This window comes from Electrona antarctica, assembly GCF_951216825.1.
Source record: "Electrona antarctica genome assembly, chromosome: 5".
NCBI lineage: Eukaryota > Metazoa > Chordata > Actinopteri > Myctophiformes > Myctophidae > Electrona > Electrona antarctica.
Window position 1 is genome coordinate 33,828,209 of NC_136810.1, and position 21,328 is coordinate 33,849,536.

The window sequence follows — 21,328 nt, forward strand, 5'->3', positions numbered from 1 at the left end:
TACGGACATAATCCTGTCAGTACCCTTGAATAAGACACTGGCTTTAGAGCTGGCGTTGGTCCCTGACTCCACAGGCACTGCTCGGTGCTTAGTAGTATGGGTCAAATGAAGACATTTCCCACAGGCATAAATGATAAGTAACTATTATGATTATTTTATGATTAGTTATAATGTTTAGTCTTTATTATCACTTTACATAGACAATACATTGTGTTTTTTCCCACTTGACACCTATTGCACACCAAAGGTCTATGGTCACACGTACCTGTCCATCCTGGACAGGTGTGACCATAGGCATAATGGTGTATTTTGAGAGTAGGAAACATGGAGTCAAGCTTTTGCGGAAGCATAACAGAAGGGGACGTTCAGTAGGCCTATCAGACAGGCAATGTAAATGTTTGTTTTCTCATGCCAATAAAGCTCATTTGGATTGAATTGTTAAGTCCCGGAAAAGATACGCTGTGATTGGTCAGTAGTCACTTGAGTGGCAGCGACCTATGGCAGCGACGCAGCATGCCTTCCGCACTTCCAGCGCTCGCTGGAGACACATGGCTCCAACTGCAGCGGCAAATGAGGCATCTCTTCTTTTTTTATCTATAGGTGTGACACCCTAGGTTTCTTCCTTTTCTTTTGCCATCAAGGGGAATTTTTCAAACCCATTGAGCGGCTAAGGACAGCCTGGGTTGTGTGACATATTCCGGTTCCTTTGTTATAACTTATGTGGGCCTGTGAATGGGAAGGCCGTAGCTGAGTGGTGGAGAGGCCGTCTGAGAATCAGAATGTTCGGTGCAGACAGTCTACATGTTTATGTGTCAAAGTGTCCGTGAGCAAGACATTTAACCCCTAATTGCTTCCCGTGTGCTTAAACGTTTTCACTTGACATGAACCTTAAATTGATACAGATTTGACCACAGACGCCTATCTGAAAATATTTTGTGCCAGTGACCCCCATACAAGATTTGTGTTTGATGTGTTTAGCTTGCTTATTGTTGCTCTGGCACTCTCTGCATTTGCCACTCACTATGCATGCGCATACTCTCTATATAGGGGTTGTGATTAAACTGTTTTTTGAAGCTATGAAGTAATTTTGCAGGGGACCACTTTGAGAACTACTGACTTGACTTATTCATTAACTTGTACATTAATGTGCTTCACATGGTTAGGTAGCTCAATACAACTCGCTGTGACGGACCATACAAGCATGTTTGGCCTCTTCATGGAGTGATAGCACTTGCGTTGTTGCAGCCGTGGACTATATCAAATGCAATTACACTGGCTGGCCTGTCACTATGTCACATGAGCAGCCACGGTAAATGGGATTATGTTGGCATGAATATGTGGCGTCAGGCCAGAGATCTCCGAGCTGGTCTCGGGATGCGTTGATAATGAGCGCCCTATGCCTCCACAAGCAATTTGAACTGAAAACTTGTGGTGATCTTGCAGACAGCACCAGTGTGAACACAGTGCTGTTTTCCCCTCCCAGTAGAGAGGCTTGTGCAAGGATGAGCCAGTAATTAAGTTAAATGCCCCAGAGCAGTAGATCGGTGCAAAATGCGACCCTTTGAATGAGGCCGTTCATTTGGTTGCCCCAGCTGTTCACATGGAATGCACTTAGGATGAAAGGATTATGTGGGAGCTAGACAGTGACACTGAATCACCTGTAGTTTAGTCACAGCAGTTTTTACGGGCCATGAATTGCCTACTTAGCCAGACAGAGCTGGCTCAGAAACTTGGATGACCTGTCACATTATCTGAGTTGGGTATCAGTGGAAAGTAAAATGGCACAGGAAAAAAGCTCACTGCAGTACGGTCTTAAAACCGACAACAACAACATTGTCTATCCAAATGTGCACATCAGTGTGTTTGGGGCATTAGCAGTGTAATGCAATATGAAGAGAAGATACAGACATTCTGTTGAAATGATGACACTCTGGCAAAAAAAGAGAGAGATGACCCTGAGGATTAGGAAGATGGATCCTCTTCTCCATCTGTGTTGTGCAGACCACTAAGGGTGAATGAAGTAGGGGACAGCTAAAACAGGTGGCTCTGTGCACTGATCTCTCCCTCCCAGATGTATATGGTGTCTGCAGATTACCTGCAGCTATAGGCATTACATAGTACTAATCACATGACTTTCCCCCAAGAGAAATCTGCAATGGATGCTTCAATAGTGCTGCTATTTATGCATCACACTCTCGTGCAAACACTTATGGGAACCACGTTGAAGGGTAATCTGTAATCTGTTGAAGACACCTAATGGGTCAGTGTTTCACCCGAGGACATTTGGTCGCGCTGATATATGCGTTAGTGAACACGCTGTAAACACTGCAGAGTCTGCCGTCCACCACCACTTTAAAGGGTGTTTGTAAAACACATTAGTGTTGATGGAGGGATTGAGTGTGATGCTTGGAAGCTGTGGATATCCTGGATTACGTGATGGAGCACACATGACCAACGTGAGTAGGAGGAATGACAAGCAGGTGGTGTAGGAATATGTTTATTCAATGGGGTCAGCATCAATACACAGATGAGTGAGTGGGGGGAGAAAATGAATGACAATGGAGAATGAAGGCAATTGAAAATATTTATTCATTTACTGACATATCAGTCACATACAATATATTATATTTCTGTGAATAATTGTGAGACATTGGCAGAATACTGCACATATACTGTACATATACTTAGGAGAATATGTACAGGACATACATTTCATTTGGATTCATTCCTCTACTTACCAGCTCTCTTTTCTTCATACATTCCATGACCATGGCCAGGATCTGCTGTGATTGATTCTTGTTGTAATTGAAGGTCTTTTGAATTGTCACCATGAGCTGGTCTTTGACGTCATCACTGATGTAGCTGGAAGGACAGATTAGTGACATGCCATGTTAAATTATCCATTTGTAAGTCAGACAGTGTACAATTGTTGTACCCTTGGCCCCGTAAGGGTCCATTTGGTTACATTAACAGTCGTAGTTGTTGAATTAACAGTGGTAGTGTGGGACTAAAGCTGGTGGTTCAGTGAGAGAATAGGTCTTACCCTCCATCCTCTGAGAACTTGTGTGCAAAGGAAAGGATGTCAGAAGCACGGCCGCTGCCGTCACAGATCACCACAGGAACTGGAGGCTCGTCCTTCAGGCTCTCCAAGGCAATAGAGATGACGTTGGGCCCTCCCTCCAAAATCAGACACACAAGAGGGAGCCCTTGGCCCAGGCCTGAAACACACGTGGGGAGAGGTCGTCAATCACTGTATTACCCTGACCCATCAGGGACTGCCCATAAATCTGACATCCCGTTAGTCCGACCTACTTGGCCGGTTAAGACTGAGGTTAGGGTTGGCGACCTACGTGGCCGGTTAAGACTGAGGTTAGGGTGTAGGGTAGTGTTAGTAATCGGTCTGACTAACGGGAGGTCGGAACGATGACATCCACTTGTACATCTGCCTCTCCGCACATTTGTCCTCTCATCCATCCATCCATCCATTCACATATTGCTGACTTGTCATCTTATAAAAGCACAGAACAGAATTCAGGAAGTTGGTAGGGTGATAATGGAGAACGTCTTGTGATGTGACATTGCTGTGATAACAAACTTCACCACAAAGAGTGACGTCAGACAGTGAAGTCAGTGGTGACAGCTGAGCATCCCTTTGCTGTCCCTGCCTTATCACGAGCTCCAGGCATAGGATGACAAAGGGAAACCCACAGGTCACAGAGATGCTCTCTATCCACATGTCCACAGGGGAGAGACTAGGCAATAGGAAGTCGGACTCCAGGTCCCACTCAAGACATGTTATGGGAGGAGCGGCGGATACTGCCATGCCCACTATGTGACTTACGTGTATTGATCTTCTGCAAGGACATGTGTTTCTCCAGCTGCCGACGTAGTTTGACCTCTGAGCCGTACTTTCCACAGGTGCCGTTGTCGGTCAAGATGAAGTGGGAGTGGCTGTTGTTAAGTACAGCCAGTTTGCTCAGGGGGTTGGACATTGTCTGGTAGGGTCTAGTCACCTGGAATAAGAATAAGCAACTTATAGTGTGCTGAATAATCAAGTGTTGTATGAAACAATGTTTGTCTTGCAAAATTGATGGAATGCAGAGGCACAAATCATTACATCTTTTCCAATGAGGTCTTCTTTGTTCTCCAGGATGCCCCAAGGAGCGATTCCTATAGAACACACCTTCCCTCGGGACTTGGACGAGTGGTCCTTCAATGCATCCCCCACATGACGGATCACCCCTGGAATCAAATGACCCAAACATGCTAGCGTGACTAATCATTCTTTTGCGCCTCAATGGGGCACCATCATGGGACACAGCGTGGCTACTGTGTGCAAAATCCACACACAGGATAGCATTTGAGAGACGTTTTCCCTCAAATGCTCTAATTATAGCACCTAAACCCGTGACCCTGGTTTGTTCAAATCTCCTCTTGTAAATCGCAGAATGGGCATTATGAAATGAGTGTTTAGGGGGAAAAAATAATCTTCTAATAACATAGATTGTGATTTGTTAAGTAAACACAGAACTGTCCCTGAACTCTAAATGGTTAGGGTCTCACCAGTGTTGACTCCACCAGTGAAGATCCAGGCCCCAGTGGTGACCGCAGCTTTGATCAAGCCCTTCCCAAACACCTGCTTCAGTTTGGGCTGGAGGTCAAAGTTCTGAAGGCCACCATGCACAGAGATGAGCAAGGTGGGCAGTTCCAGTTGCCAGTCCTTCACCATCAAATGCAGCAGGTTGTCTGGTTTGCAGTCATAGGTCACGCGTATGTACTGAGAAAGAAAGTGTAAAGTGTGAACTGACAACACACATGCAGTGATGCTTTTATTAACCTATCAATTATGTTTTCAGTGATGCCACTGCGCTACCAGATATCAATCCTAAATCACTGGGTCCACACAAACAGTGATCAGCAGTTCAAATGTGAAACATACCATGGCCTTGTTGACGAATCCACCACCTTGGAACTCAATGGTACCGTAGGAATCTGTTGGCCAGGTCCGAGTGTGTTTGGTCACGGACCACTTCTCGTTGGGGTCGTTGGGCACCAGCTGGTTCTCCTCGCCACTTTTCACATGCAGTGGTATTAACTGGCCACAGGCACATCTATGTGGAACATGGAACATAGAACATGGAACATGGAACATGGAACATGGAACATAGGGCGTCGTTTTACACAGAGAGCCACTCAGTCAGAGTCAGGGGGACATGCTGTGGGACACAAACAAACTTGGAGCCAGATTTCGGCGCTCTATACACATTAATGCGTATTGATTCTTTATAGAAAGTCCCAAGCACGGCGCCACTCTGTGGCCTCAAGCCCTCAAGTAAATTAGAAGTGAATGACACAGCTCAAACGCTGATTGTTTGTGTGTTTGTGGGGGCTGTGTCTCCTGTCCTCGTTACCCAGATGGCCCAGGCTCTTTCATGCCTGTGAGCGTCTCTGGAAAATACGTGCCTCCATGCACACACATGGCTGCTCTCCCTGGCAGCCCCTAGTTTCAGCACCCAAGGGATGATATTCAGGCACTAAATTATACTATAAGAAATACCTAATTGTAGCCTAAAACCACAGATAATAATGTAGATAATGTTAATGATAATGTCATAATGTTATTATGATGTTGTTATTATTCCCTGTGTTTTAGGGAGCTATATGTACAAATGACCATTCTCACTCAGCATAGTCAGGATCTGTTTAACTTAAGAGTTGTGTAACTATTCTTGTCCTCAAAAACCAAATGTTGTATCATAACACACCACAGACATACAAAGAATTTTTTGTTGTTGTTGACATACAGTAGGCTACATTTGAAAAGTAGAATTCATGGATTGAATTTGAGCATCAGCTTAAAATAGCTGGCGGATATCCAAGAATGTTACTTTTAACTTTTACACTTTATACTGCAACTATCTTGAGGAGGATGTAACTGCTTGTTTGCCCCATATTCTACAAGCATGATATGATTGATCTAATCATACTGTGTTTTACTATAGGAGAAATACTTTTAAATTACCTGGTCGGGTCCTTGGTGGGTATTGGGTGGACACATTCTCTTCTATAAAATGTCCTCTCTATCCAAGCTCTGTTTGCCTGTAAAAGAGAAGGTTCCAATGTGTTATTGTATGTGATATCCACTACGGTCAGTGAATGTACCACACAGTGGTAGATCATCTTTAGTTTCAGTTCTGTCCCGAATCCCGGCTGGAAGAAAACAAAGTGCAAAAACAAACCCACAGAGTTTATTAGATAGATTAGACTGGTTTGAACATGATGGATGTTAACAAGGTTAACAAGAGGTTAACAAGATGGAAGATTGATTTCACTCATAACATGTCATTAGTGCATACTGGTAGCTGAAGCTGAATAACAGATCTGTGTTGTGGAACATCTTTTATTGTCTGTTTGATTCTCAGAAGTGCATCACACAAAAGTAGCGTGCCCACTCACTACATCACATCCTACTCCGATAGCTGTCTGATCTGTTTCCAGTGCTGAGCAAAAATAACCTGAGCTGAAAGCAAACTTTGTCTAAGGGCTATTGTCGATGGTGGAGGCCCAATTAAATCCCAAAGTTTTGGAAGCAGATATTTTACCAGAAGACACTGGCCACTAACAACTTGTTATCTTCTATTTAGAATTAGGAATATTAATAGAACCTATTAATCTACCGGTATACTTTATTTGTTAACAATTGTGTTAACACAACACAATGTGTGTGTTAATTAGAGGCCTACTATTTACAGGTTATGAAGAAAAAAAAACTCAGAGCAGATCGGAGTAGATGTTATGTTATTATTGAATATATATATATATATATATATATATATATATATATATATATATATATATATTGCGTGCACACACACACACACACACACACACACACACACACACACACACACACACACACACACACAGACACACCCTTCAAATGACAAACACATAACTGGTATATTGCATATTATTTCCAAAAGTGCAATGCTCAAAGCAGAACACTGATCATTTTAAAATAAGATTTTTGTGTGGTTCAGCAGGCTCACTGTCAAGTAGAGCAGGGCTCTGCCTGATAAAGTTAAATATACTGTATTTAATATAATATTAACTATATAGTGATATAGTTATACTCACATACTATTTGCTGTCTCAGTATGGATCTTGTCTAATATCATCACACCATATGCCACTATTTGTTTTTACACAAATCTAGTATTAATCCTGTCATAGTGCCATCTATGGAATATAGGTACACTTACATACGATCTTCCATCTGAACCGCGAGAGTCCTAACCCCAGAGCCGGTGGGGATTAAGCCTTAGTGGACACACAAGGACGTCTGCAGCCCTCGTCCCACAGAGCTCTCTCTCCCAGTGGTGCTCTCCCAGTCCACTGGTCTCAATGAATCCCACAACACATGAAACTTCTTCACTTTATGTGGGCCAGTTAATATGATGAGCATGTGAGCAGGCTCTTTGTTAGCCCAAGTCTCATGACTCTAGTTCAAGGTAATCCTTTTGGAAGTCCCATGACCCTGCTCCTTGCCCACAGGGTATTTTCATCCCTTGCTCGAACAAGGCACAATAAATCTACTTTGATAACCAGGCCCTAATCTCCAATTTGTTCAAACTCCTTTCTTTGTGCTCACTTTGCAGTGTGGATGGTCTTAGCTGGTGTGAGAGGAACAGGGTTGAGGTAAGAGTTTTCAGAGTCAGACTAAAATAAGTATGCAATTTCAGAGGTAAGAAAAGTGTAAAGAAGTTCCACAACTTTTCAAAATGTCCACCCCTTCCAACGACTTTGATTTCAACCCAATTTGCATAATTGAGAGAATTGGATGCCGGCATTCTTTTGGAAGCTAGGCGCCTTGTTAAGACATGACTGCTCTCCATTCGGGGGCAAGGTCAGCCATTACTAATTGCAGTTAATCTCTGTTTCCACCAACCCCATTCATGTTGAAGAAGAGAAAACTCGGCAGAACGGCATTCAGCTTGGTTACTGAATATGCTCTAAATGTAGCTTTTTTAACATTGCTGGGTCTATAGGATGGATTTGCCTCACAACTCTCACCAGGAAGAATGCGGGTTGCTACAACACACTTTTTTAAAGCCTACTAGAATAATGTGCAGTCTGAAACCCAGCTATTTGAACTAGGCACATTTTCATTTCATTTTATTTCACAAACTTAATTTCTTTAGAGTTTACAAAGGGGATCAGGGGATCAGATCAGACCAAATCTTATCTAACCAGCTGAAAATAAATATCTTTGGTTCGCATTTTGGATTAACTGATGGCAGACAAGAATGAGACATTTTTAACACATCCCTGTGTCAGCAGAAGGCATTAGATGAACACAAGTCCAAGAGGCAAGCACGGCCAAACACATTCAAAACCTGTCTCATTTGAAATGGCTTTAATTAAGCTCTCCTTTTATGGTTGAAGTGAGTAGTTTGAGCCATACTGTAAGTCACTGGTGGGAAAGACAGGGGTGGCTGGTGGTTGATCGTTCAAAGACAGAGATACTGGGATCCACTTCCCCAGTTTAGGGCCAACTCCGGTAAAAACACACGTGGGTTACTGTTAATCATAGCCAAAGAAAACAAAGAGCACTTCCAGTAGGCTTCAGCTGGTATGACGCAGTTATTTCAGCTTATTTAAACTCATTATCCACAGCAATTAAAACCCTAATCCAGGCAACCAGCTGCCTCGTTAGAATAGTCTTTGAGTATTTACAAAAACCTTGAAGAAGTAGAATTAGATTGTGTTGCACCAGGCAAATTAACAGGACTTAGTAGACTCAGACCTAGTAACAAAAACGTTCACTCAAAACAAAAGACAATTGTACAACACAGCAATTACAATTGCGGAATCAGCATTATGATTTCCAAGATTTGAGAGAGGCTGGAGTGATTGTGTGATTGCACTGATTGTGACCTCTAATCTTCAGCACTTTCACTTCAAATGATGCATTTCCTCCTAAATTTTGGCCATGCTGTTCAAAGCTGAGTGCACAATGCCATAACAGAATACCAATAGGCCAATGCACACAACACAATCTTTTCAATCAGTTCTTTCAGAGGGAAAAGGACCACTTGCATTAATACTTTTACTGATTTCTTGACTGAATAGTTATGGTGATGGCGTTAAACTTCAGGTTATTGTGTGGATAGCACATGAATGACATTTGCCCACAGATACCCTTGCCTGTTCAAAATGGAATCACATGGGCCTTGTCTCCTGACTCACAGATTAGTGAGCTACTGTATCACAGAGCACTTTGTTCCAGGGCAGCTGCAATTACATGGGTTTCTCAGCCCCCAATAGCCATATGGTTAAGGCCCATTAAAGCCCTGGTTCTCAACATGGGGTCCAGGGACCCACAGGGGGTTCCAGAGGGTCCCCAGCTAGATGGATATAGTTAGCAAAACAAGTCGATCCTTACTGGTCAGTAACTCAGAAAGTGTACAAATGGAACAAAATGGTTCTTTATGAGCCCATTTGGTTCCATTTGTAAACTCTCAGATTTAAATCTACACATGTTTTGCAGTGCAGATATGGCTTGCATATTCAACTGGGTCTGGGGGTCCTTGAAAAGTTGAGAGTCACTGACCTACTGACCATTGATGATTTGGCGTGGCTTAATTCAATACCCATTTCAACATTTGGTAGCTGTCTAAAATAGGCAGTTGTATACAAATTAGTTAGACTTTGCATTTTGTCAAATGGGTTATATGGGTGAATATTCCATGCTAAATATTCCAATATTGAGACTTTAGGTCAGACAACAAAAGACTGATCAGAGGGAGCAATGGAAATGGATCAGAGGGGGTTTAAGGGACATAGGTGGAATGTGATGTCACCAGGGGTGAAGATAAAAGCAAGTAATTGCTTGGCTTTGGGGTTGAGTGGAATTTTCACGGATAAAACTAAATGCAACGTGACAGGAAGGAAATCCTTGTAGACTACTTTACTGTCTGGAAAATATTTTAAACTCGCAGTCAATTCCTCGTGGAATGAATTAAAGGCTGCCTTACACATTTTCACTCAGGGCAAAATATTGAAATAAAAGTGATGTACTATATGCAACATGGGGTCTTGAAACACATAATATCCATTTACCCTGGAAATAACTGTTTGCAGTCAGCCCGTTTGTAAAAGCACTCATTGTCCTCCTGGGTTTGAAAATCCAGTTAGCTATCACATGAGCACAACATGTTACTGATTATCCCCCTACATTTGAGAGAGTCATAAGATGTGTTTTAAAGCTGCTGTTTTCTTCTGTGTTTTTCCTGAAGGGGTCTGTCCTCACAATGAGTGAAATCAAAGGATATTCAACGTATAAATAATAATAATAATAATAATAATAATAATAATAATAATAATAATAATAATAATAATAATAATAATAATAATAATAATAATAATAATAATAATAATAATAATAATAATAAAACAGTTCCATTATGTTGAAGCTTTATGAACGGGCAAATGTTTTCACCACTATGAATGCCATAAATCTAAAGAAATATATAGTGACTGGCTTCTTCCATTGTGCCTTTCCTAAAAGCAGAATCTTTCTTTCTACCAACAAACCATTGGTTAACCCAGTATATAGTTTGACAATTATATTAGCTATGATGCACCACCACTATGCCATACAGTAACAATGCTACAATGCATTTACTGTAACTCTGAGAGTTACAAATGAAGAAATGAACGCTGAAGATTTTACTGTGTACCTCCCATGGCTTAAAAAAAACTAGATGAACTGCAAACTGTGTTTTCCCACTGGTATCATAAACATAAAGGACCTACTATATACAGGTATATATATCAGCCGTTCTGTAGATTTGATAATGTATTCTATCACACTAAGGTTTAAAAAAAATGATTAATACTATGATGTTAGATCCAACCAAGGGATGGCAACCATAAACTGACCCCATGTTCTAGACCTGCAACTTTCCAGAATCAGCCCCAGTGAGACCATAGTACAGCATTCATGTTGTATGAAAGAAATGTACTGTATTCTACAAGCCAACAGTATGAATAAAAAACACAAATCCAGGATTAAAGATTACAATATCCATATGAAAAAAGTGTGGGGGGAAAAAAAACAATTCCACGCAGCCAATGAATTTATATTTAGCAACATGTTTGATCTCATTAAATGCATTATTCACTGAAAAGCCATTAAAGCAAGTGATTTGTTTTCAAACATGAAACCTTGTAAAAAAGGAAAAGTTATGGATTACACAAAAATATTAACCAAATGGTACTCTCAGTGTCTGTAATCCCACCACATAATGCCCATTATAATGCATAGTAACCCATTATAAATTAATGCATATAGTAACTCTAACCCACCACACACAAGACTTTTGCAGACTCTGTTAGTGTGTATGGTTGAAGTCATGCATCATGTGCTATCAATATTTAGTCAAACAGTGACCTTTGGTCTCTGAGTTAGAAAATATTGTAATGTATTATTATGGCTGGTATATGGTATTAAGGCTTTTACTCTTTATTAACATTTGGATTATGAGTGAACATCTGACAAAGTATATTGTGAATGGAAGTCATCAAGTTTACATGTGTATATTATGGCATGCTTACTTTCCTTTATGTAGACTACTTTCCTTTATGTCTTACCACATGCATGAGACTATTTTGGTTTATTTTTTGCACAAAGCCCTACAGACCCACACTGTATCTGTTTAGTGTTCTACTGTAGCACCTTATGTACACATCTGCATATCCTACTATTTGCAACCTCATGTACATACAGTACATGTTATATGTAGTATATAATGTATGTATAATACTTATTACTCTATTCAACATTAGATTATTGTCTCCACCAGGTCGAAGGCATGGGGAGAGTATGTTGGTCCGTGTGTCCGTGTGTCCGTGTGTGTCCGTTCGTCTGTTACCAGCTAATCTTCGGCACCGTTAACCTGGTCGATGCGAAACTTTAGATGCCATGCCAACGATGACCCTCTGCCCCAAATGTTTCAGAACGGCCTGTTATAGCGCCACCAGGAGGCCAACCAAAAATCCCCAAATCATTACACAGTATCTCTATAATCATGTGCTCAAAACGGATCTGTCCGATATTTCATATCCCATCCTGAATGGCTAACATTGGCTTTCACAATTTGCAGGATTGGACCGTTTTGAACAAAAATCATAAATGCAGCGTGCAATTTACGTGAAATCTTTCAAAGACGTTCCTACTAGGCTGAGGAATATATCCCACTCTTTTCACATCGGCCTGTTATAGCGCCACCAACAGGTGGATTTTTGTAAAACACATTTTTGGAACAAAATGCCTCAAATCATCCAATTGCCAAGAAGAAATGGCACCCTTTTCACATTGGCTTATTATAGCGCCACCAGGAGGCCACAACCTGACCTGCCCTGGTAGAGACCTGTGCCCCGAGGGGAACTTTTTCTAGTTTGACCTAATTCTCTCCTTGTTTTTCCTTGCTCTTCTATCTCTTCCTCCCTTTCCTGAAAACTAAAAATGATGGAACTTGTATGAAGGGGGAAAAGGGTATTTCAGCCACTTAATTACACATTTAAACCTGTGATGTGACATGTGATTCTGCTTTACATTTTGAGGCCTCTTTTGTCATCTGATTCTTGCCTGAAATCACACTGACAGTAAATATCATAGTTAAAGTTTACACTCCACATTTTAAGTTATTACTTTATCATACGACGAAAATAGCAGATCTGCAAGCTGCATTGTGAGCTTGTAGAACTACTATTTTCGGCCAGTGAAACCGCTGTACGGCAGACTATAAAGGAAGCATTACACGCCATTAAAATGAGTCGTGTGTAGCAGTGTGCTTTCTTAATCCCAAAACGTACCAACCGCTGGGATGGAATAGATGTGTGTTAACATTACATACTGATCCCATCTTCCTTGCTTTCAAGGACACATTAACAGGAGTGTGTTAATCACATGAAAGCAGACATTAGAAAGAATAAAAGTCCTTTAATCTGCCATGGCTGTGGATGCCCATACTGAGCCATTATGAAGGATTAAACTGCCGTTCTGGAGTGAGTGTCTCTTGAAGCCTGCTGGACCTCAAATATCACTTACATAGCTTTTACAGTAAGATGGGAGTGCAGGCACTCACAGCACTGATCTGCACATGAACATGTGTTGCCCCCCAACCCCCCCCCCCCCCCCCCCCCCCCCACCCCCCACCCCTCTTGCACGCACACAAACACACGCACACGCGCACATGCACGCACACACACACACACACACACACACACACACACACACACACACACACACACACACACACACACACACACACACACACACACACACACACACACAAGCACCAACAGTGGAAGTGCAAGCAGCTCAAAGCAGCAAGATATCATGTGGCTTCATGTGGCAAAATACAAATCATTCTCCCCATGATAACAGTAATCATTTATGCACTGTATCCATACGTTTGGTAATGTTTAGAGTAATGTTAGGAACAGCTTAAAACCGGTACTTATTTAATAACGATTGCAATTCCTTGCATCCGACCTCTGCCAGGTCATATTCACTCACCTGTTGAATAGAATACGGCCTAAACATGTTCCCTGACAGCAAGGATGAAATCTTACCTTCTGTGATCCAGAGGTGGTACGCTTGAGGGAGGACCGCTTGAAGGTTCCAGCACCACCTTTATCCATGTTCAAGACTCAGATGATGTCTCACAGAAGCATGTAAACATGACAGGGAGATCCTCTGTCGACACATCAGCGTACATCAGTGACATCAACAGCACTGGAAATCAGCCAGAAGCCCTGGGCACCCCGTTGCAGACCCAAGACATGGCCGCGAGCTCCAACATCACACACTGAGAAGTGTAAATAAAAGTTTCACCATCGGTGCGAGGATCCCACCACTCCTCTGTCAGCAGCTTTGCTCACAAATGACAAGATAGAGATCCTGCAGCCAGGGGATATAAATCACTAGATGACACACTTGACACATAGACCCCCTTCCTCTGCTGGCAGTCCCGTAATCGGGCTTAATGCGGCCAGCTCTTTGAATCCCCACAGTCTAATGGATAGAGATTTAATAAATGGTTATTGAAGGTAAATCTACTTTGGCGCACAACACCCCACCCCCATCCCAAAAATGGAAAGACCATGCAGTTTATACCAGGTAACTGTCCAGTGCTGGAGAGATGTACACATGATGTGTGTCACTGATGATTCCCTGCACAAATGCACAGTGAGTACACAGTACAATACTTCTGTACAAATTTACACTCTGAGTTCAACATCAACTCAACAACTTCAACTATCAAGGGTTTACAGGTGTAAAAAAACAAGCAGACATATTTTGTGTCGTATTTGTTGCCATCATTTGCAGTTCCCAGGAAAGCTGAAAATAATAGAAAGAAATAGAAAGGAAACAAGGAAAGCGCATCAGAAGTTTCAAATATTCCTAATGAGTAGAGTAAATAAGATGCATGGTTAAAAGAAACAAATGGCAATGGAATGAGGCAGTTAAAATAGCAGCATATACTGATATACAAAGTATAGAAAACAATCACAGCAAAATAGCAACAGATAGTCCGTTGTATATCAATTATTGTGCAATGATTTTAATCTACACTGTATATCTAGAATATTATTTTGTAATTGTTATTGTAATTTGTAACTATAATTACTACCAAAACAATGCAATCATTTTCTTTTATCACATACACAACTTGCTATAGGTCTATTATACAGCATGTACAGTATGAGAGAGTTTGCATTTATTGTGTAAAGGGAATGTTGTCAGTTTGACTTTTGTAAAAGCAAAACATTCACATGTATATTACTATAATAACTAGTGCTGTTAACGGTACTAGTTTTAAGTCTGAATTCTACATTACAGTTTGGTTTAGTCTCACTAGCAATGTCCGCCCATTCGTGAACAAAGAGGGTTGGAATGTGAAAAACAAAACAAAAAAATCCTGAAAGCCATCAGAGCATGATAAATTGCACATTATAATCAAACCGCTTCATATATTAGGTCAAGTCGTAGTGATTTTTTTTACCTGGGATGTTGTATGCATCCAGCTAAGCTAGCTGTTACACACACATCAAAATAGATTACTCTAGACAAACAAATTGTAGTCTTTAGATCCCCCCACCCCCTCTCACTAATGAAATACAATAATTTATCTAAAAATCTTGATGCAAGTTTTATGTAGCAGATTTGACGCCAAATAAAAATGTAAATCTGAAAATAGAGATTCACTTGAAAACTTCCCCGTTAGGCCGGGACGGGTTGCCTACCCAGGGCTGGCAAAATTTGGAAGGCAGTCCTAGCCAACTGGAATCACACGACTCCAGAGATAATGTACCGATTTGTGCAAAAGATTTGTTGTGTAGAAAATGTGAAAAGGCAGTCAGGCATAGTTGCATCGTGATCAGGGAAAAACACAATACATTCAGGATTAGTGGCATTTATTTTGTGAAAATGGGCACCTTTATTTTAGAATAAATGTAATTTTGAAGGGAATCTAAAAAAGCTGACAGATACATCACAATCACATGACCACAGAGAGGATGTGTACCAATTTGTACAAGTTCTGGACTAAATCGGTTGGATACAATTTACAATTTAGCAGACACTCACTTAATCACTTAATCCAGAGCGATTTACATTAAGCAAGAACAAAGAATAAAAAAGAATGGCAATACATAATGAATCATACGTAAGCTAAGAACGTAACAGTGGAAAATCTATATAATGAAATTATGCATATACTATACAGTGCTACATAAAATGCTATAAGTCTACATAAACTGCTCTCTAAGTCTACATAAAAATGCTATCTAAGATACATAAGTTGAGCCTTTTCATACGCCTGTAGGAGGTCGAGGCTAGGTCAAGTAGTGCTATGGGCTAAAATGGAGTCTGAGTCTGGATAGTGAGGAAAAACAATGAGTATCATGATTTATGGAAAAGATTTTGGATTGTATGACCTGGGATTCAAGAGTTATATGGCAAAACGGGAATTGGTCTGTTATAGCGGCACCATGAGGGCAATTTGAAAATGGGGATATGCTTCTTCCTTGGCCTACTGGGAGTATTATGAAAAATAATAAAGTGTAGACACAGCAGGAGCAGGACAGCAGAACACCCCTCTAGCTCTATAGCAAAGAAAATGCACACAGAGCCCCAATCTCAGACCCTTATAGCCTATAGATGTCCAGTCTAACAGATGCCGTCCTTGGTCATTATATACAAGCATGTTACACTTACAGACAACATCACTGGATGTTGTCCAGTGATGCTGAACCAGCCAAAAAAGAGAATAGTGAAGTGGAAATAGGCCTTGGAACAGCTGACAGCAACAGAAGCTTGTGACAAGACTACCACGGAAATTATTTTGAACAGATTGTCATAGACAGACAGACAGACAGACAGACAGACAGACAGACAGACAGACAGACAGACAGACAGACAGATTCACTTCACTCACTCACTCACTCACTCACTCACTCACTCACTCACTCACTCACTCACTCACTCACTCACTCACTCACTCACTGTAATAATACTGTACATAATATCTTGCCTTTGGCCTTTCCGGACTGTCTCCTGGTGGGGATAATAAGGGTTTCATAGGCCTATCTCAGTCTGGTTTAGACAGCAACCCCACCTATTGGACAATGACTAGAATGGCTATAAAAGTGAAAGTCAGGGGTTTTCAAAAAATGCCTAACTTATGAGGATATATAAATGTATTACACAAATATCTCAGTCAACAGTCAGATATCCAACAAATGCACACAAGCAAAAAGCATTAATCTGCAGTGATTTTACATTTGAAATCCTAGCCTCAAGTAATGTTTATCAATCCCTTATTGAACCACTTAAACCAGTTGACCAATGTCCCCATGGGTTATACTTACTTGGTTCTCTCCTTTCTCTCAAATCTCTTCCTGGAAAATAGCAGATCTACAAGCTACAATCACAATACATCAGACTTGGCCTGTAGATCTGCCATTTTCAGCGATTATTCGCCTCTTATGACATGCCCAGAAAATGCTAGGGTTCATTTGGTTAAACATCTGTATTCAAATAAGGTGAAATAAGTAGGTTACACCAAATCAAGGTACAACAACTCTACTGCAGCATTATTACACCATATAATGAAAGGACTTACTAGTAGCCTAAGCCTATTAAACTGTCATCACGATAGAGCTTTACCTGTCTTGGACAATTGTAGACAGTTGGCTGGGTTCTTTCTAAAAGCAGCAAAAACAGCAAATCAACACCAGGTTACTGTAGATTTCCCTGTTCCCCTAATGCAGCCATGTTTCTCACGGTTAGTGTTGTGTTGCCTCACTCGAAGAATACATAATGCATAATTTCTCCTCGTAAGCAGACACAAATAAGCTTTATCATCTGTTGGGTACGTGGCTTTGCAGGTGTCCGTTGAAGAGATTACTTTCCCATGGCAGGTATATAGAGCAGTGCAAAGAGGTGAAGCAATGTCAACTGTAACTAACTTGTTGTAACTGTAACAATGTTAAATGATCAGACAGCTTGTCCATTGTCAGATCAAACAGCGCAATAAGGCAGTTCTTACAAATATGGGAAACCTGGGAAGTTCAATAAACAGAACTGGGATTACGCACACTGCAAACATTATAGTGTTGATTTATATGTGAACGTTGATTTGTGAGTTCCACAGATCAAAACCCATCATGATTTTGTCCATCAGTAGGGTTTAATTTAATAGATGGTGTTGGTCCTGTTTTTTTGAGGGGCTTTTGTCCCCACACGTCTCATATTTGCCATTGACAATGAAAGGAGAAATTAGGTCAAATGTCCGCCAAATATGACGTAAATTTGTGGCAAGTTTGGCAACACAAACATTAAATGCCATTGTTAATGAAGGGACATTTTACGTCATATGTAGACGAGCAAATCGGCTAACCAATCACAAAAATTCAGTTCAATTCAGTTCAATGAAAGGAGAAATTAGGTCACATTAACAAAGAAGATATTGCTGTCCCACTGTGCAGTTGCAGTAGGCCTATATGATTGGGGACTGCCCATAGATCTGAAGTCCCGTTAATGATTTTGGTGCAAAAATCCATATTTGAAATAAGCCTTCAATATGTTTTGTTTCTCACATGATGATGATGATGATGATCATTTTTCCCTCCATGAACTGTGAGAATTATCAGTTGCATGTTGATGACAAAGCACCACAAGAGGGCGCTCTAACATCTTGCATAAATAATGACTCCACGGATGTTTTAACTTTTTAGAGACCACTGGAAAACTGTAGAAATGCAATTTAGGTTGTATCACTATTCATTTAGAATGTCAGCATCATAGCCATAGGTAATATCTAGAAGAGGATGAAAGCATCCGTACCACCATTTTTCACATGCTGAATGACGCTTCTTCCAACCTGTTAGGCTACTCATTGATTAGTCAATGAATATTATCAACTGTTGGTAGGCCTGCCTATATTAGCTTTAAACTACTATTTAAAGCTATTTAAAACTATTTAAAACTATTTAAAGGCCTATCTGTAACTATTTTACAGATAGGCCTACGCTACTTTGTGGCAAGCAATTAAGGAACTGTCAAGTGTCAACATCCTCCAGGAGATTTTCCATTGGAGTTGTGCCGTTAAGCGTTAAGTCTTGTGCCGTTGTTATGTTATGTTACGTAGGCCTACTTGCTCATTTCAGTGACTTCCCTCGGCACTTAAACCAGATGGGATCATAGGATGGACAACAGCTGGAAAGCAGGTTAGGCCTAGGCCATAGAGTATAGGCTCATCGTGTGCAATGAGTTCCGCATGTGATACTCGAGGAAGGAATGGGAGACTGTTGAGGAAGCAAACATTATTTTTAGCTTGTGCTCTGGTGCAGAGTGGAGACCCCTCTGTTGTAATGAAGTAGCTAGGCTACTAATTCGGTGGATGTAGCTTTTAGGTCAAATTAGTCGAAGTAAAAGTGTATTGAGTCAAATTTCTTTGGATCATGTAAGACTTGTCCAGTGAAACTGATCCTGGGGGTTTTCATTTCATCTAAAGAAGACTAATTTCACTAATGAATTAGGCGTGCTAATTTGTTTCAGTTTCACCTGGTGTAGTGTTGGAATGGAAACTGAATACCCTCACTGGCTCCATGGCATACAATTTAGGGATGCAACTATCTATTGAATAATAAGTGATTATTCAATAGATGACATTTTCATTAATCATATAGTCTAATCATCTTTATAATTGACTAAATCAATTAGTCTGCTGAACCACTTAAGCCCTATTCATCATAGCCAATATCATACAGAAAATACTGTAGCCTAGATTAAGACTTTTATTAAGACTATTTTATCGACTTTGAAAATCATAATCGAAAGTACATCTACGAGAGTCTTCTTAATCTAAGGTTGCGTTCGCTATGCCAATGTGTGTTGTGGGCTTGTAGATCTATTTTTGAAACGTTTTGAAAACCAGTATTGTTTTTAATAATCAATTAAATTGATTAGTTTGATTAACTGTTTTGCACAGCATGATACCGCCATGCTGTGTTATTGGGTTATTTCTCATGGTCAGCACTCAGCACCATGCACCTCTGTCAGGCAAACGTGTGCAATCAAAAGTAAATAACACCTTCACAAAGCATTACATGTACACTGCATAAGTGCCCTGTGGAAGAATACAGAACAGAACACACTGCTCTGGGAGTACAGCCAAATCACTTCTTGTTTGTTTACGTGGGCTACATCCATAGTTTATCTATTGCTCCTGTAGTGACCAACAGCAGCAATAGATAACAAGTTAACACTGCACACACAGCAAAGCTGTTTCTATTGAATTGGGGTGTTGTTTTTTTTTTTTAAATTAATATTAGTGGCTGAACAACCAGCTTTTCCCATGGTTGCCAAGGCGATCAAATACACCCTCACCTGAGACCTTAATTGGTGCTTCAGGTGTGCCTGGCCCTGGTCCCTTGGTCCCAGAAGCAGGTTGGTTGAGATTGGTGAGAGCACACCCTTTGTTTGTGGGTTAAAAAATACATGAATGCTGTTGTACTTCTGTAACTGTTAATGCTGTCCTGGTGTTTTACTATGTTGTTGTTGTTTTGTGCCGACATACACATAGGTGCATGCAGATTTGGATACTATGACACTTGGCCCGACAACCCACACTTCCCCTTCTTGGTAGACCAAACACACGCAGTGAATGGTACATGTGAATGAGACTTGTCAGAGCTTGTTACAGCATGTGTATAGATTACATTATCTTCATTGGTCTAGGAAAACAATCTAATCTAGAGCATAATACAGTAACAATCCAGATGGACCTCATCTAGTTAAAAGTCTATCCCCAGCTTAAACCTTAGAACACAAAGCTTTAGGTTGTATTGCAGGGCACTGTGTCACTCAATAGCAGTTTGCCTACTTGTGACTGAATATGGGGGGAAATGAACATGGTACATTACATGGTAATGTTACATGGTACGGCTGTCGTGAGTGCCGTATAATGGTAACGAACAGAATAGTAGATGTATTTGAACCCATGCAGACACAGTATACCTAAACATGCAGAAAAACAACAATAAAGGTCCCCACACACCGAGCGCGTTTTTCAGATTTTTAGCTGTGTTTCTCCATCGGTTTTCCGAAAAGCGCGTCCAGTGTGCAACCACCTTAAGTGTGACTATTATTTGCCTTCCTTGATGTGACATACAAAACACATTGTCCCCCATTGTCCACATTGTCCCCCTAATCACAGTGACCTTGCACATTTAATCGTAGGTTCTTACAGGCACCCTTTCTTTGTGAAAGCTGTTTAAACAGATTGTTTTACTGATGTTACCTTTTCTACTTAGTATACTGTGTGTACTTTATATAGTGGACAGTCTCTGCTAGACTATTAGGTCTACAGTATTTATGTTTAAAGGGAGACGAAAACGAAGGATTGGTTTCTTGCAACCTATTAGATTCTTGAATCCGCCACTCTACAAGAGAATTAACACCAGGTTAAGACCGGCATGAACTGATGTTGTCAATTTGTCAAAATAATCATATTGTCCTTGAGAAACCTTTCTGCTGTATGTGTAAATGATAATAATGATATGGCTGTGTTTTCACCTCCTCAAAGCTGAGGGAGATGGACCCCTATGTCTCATATCTCAGAGATGCTGGGTGGAGTCACAGTGGCAAAGTCCACTAGTTGTCAACAAAACTGCCAGGGGAGGTGGAGAAGTGAGCTACGCCTGGACCACAGGAAGGGACAGCAGGGTGAACGGTTGCAAAACCACAGTTATT

General features: G+C 40.8%; 1 protein-coding gene across 1 annotated transcript in view; it reads right to left on the bottom strand.

Annotated features, from left to right (window-relative positions):
• Positions 1 to 13,755, bottom strand: part of trpm1b (transient receptor potential cation channel, subfamily M, member 1b) — a 26,970-nt gene extending 13,215 nt beyond the window's left edge. The window contains exons 1-8 of the mRNA XM_079501746.1: positions 13,642 to 13,755; positions 6,023 to 6,099; positions 4,940 to 5,111; positions 4,564 to 4,777; positions 4,118 to 4,242; positions 3,842 to 4,013; positions 3,044 to 3,218; positions 2,739 to 2,862 (exon numbers count right to left, since the gene is read on the bottom strand). Of these exons, the coding sequence (XP_079357872.1) occupies positions 2,739 to 2,862; positions 3,044 to 3,218; positions 3,842 to 4,013; positions 4,118 to 4,242; positions 4,564 to 4,777; positions 4,940 to 5,111; positions 6,023 to 6,099; positions 13,642 to 13,710 (1,128 nt within the window). The 5' untranslated portion in view covers positions 13,711 to 13,755. The remainder of the gene's footprint in view (positions 1 to 2,738; positions 2,863 to 3,043; positions 3,219 to 3,841; positions 4,014 to 4,117; positions 4,243 to 4,563; positions 4,778 to 4,939; positions 5,112 to 6,022; positions 6,100 to 13,641) is intronic.
• Positions 13,756 to 21,328: the final 7,573 nt, after the last annotated feature.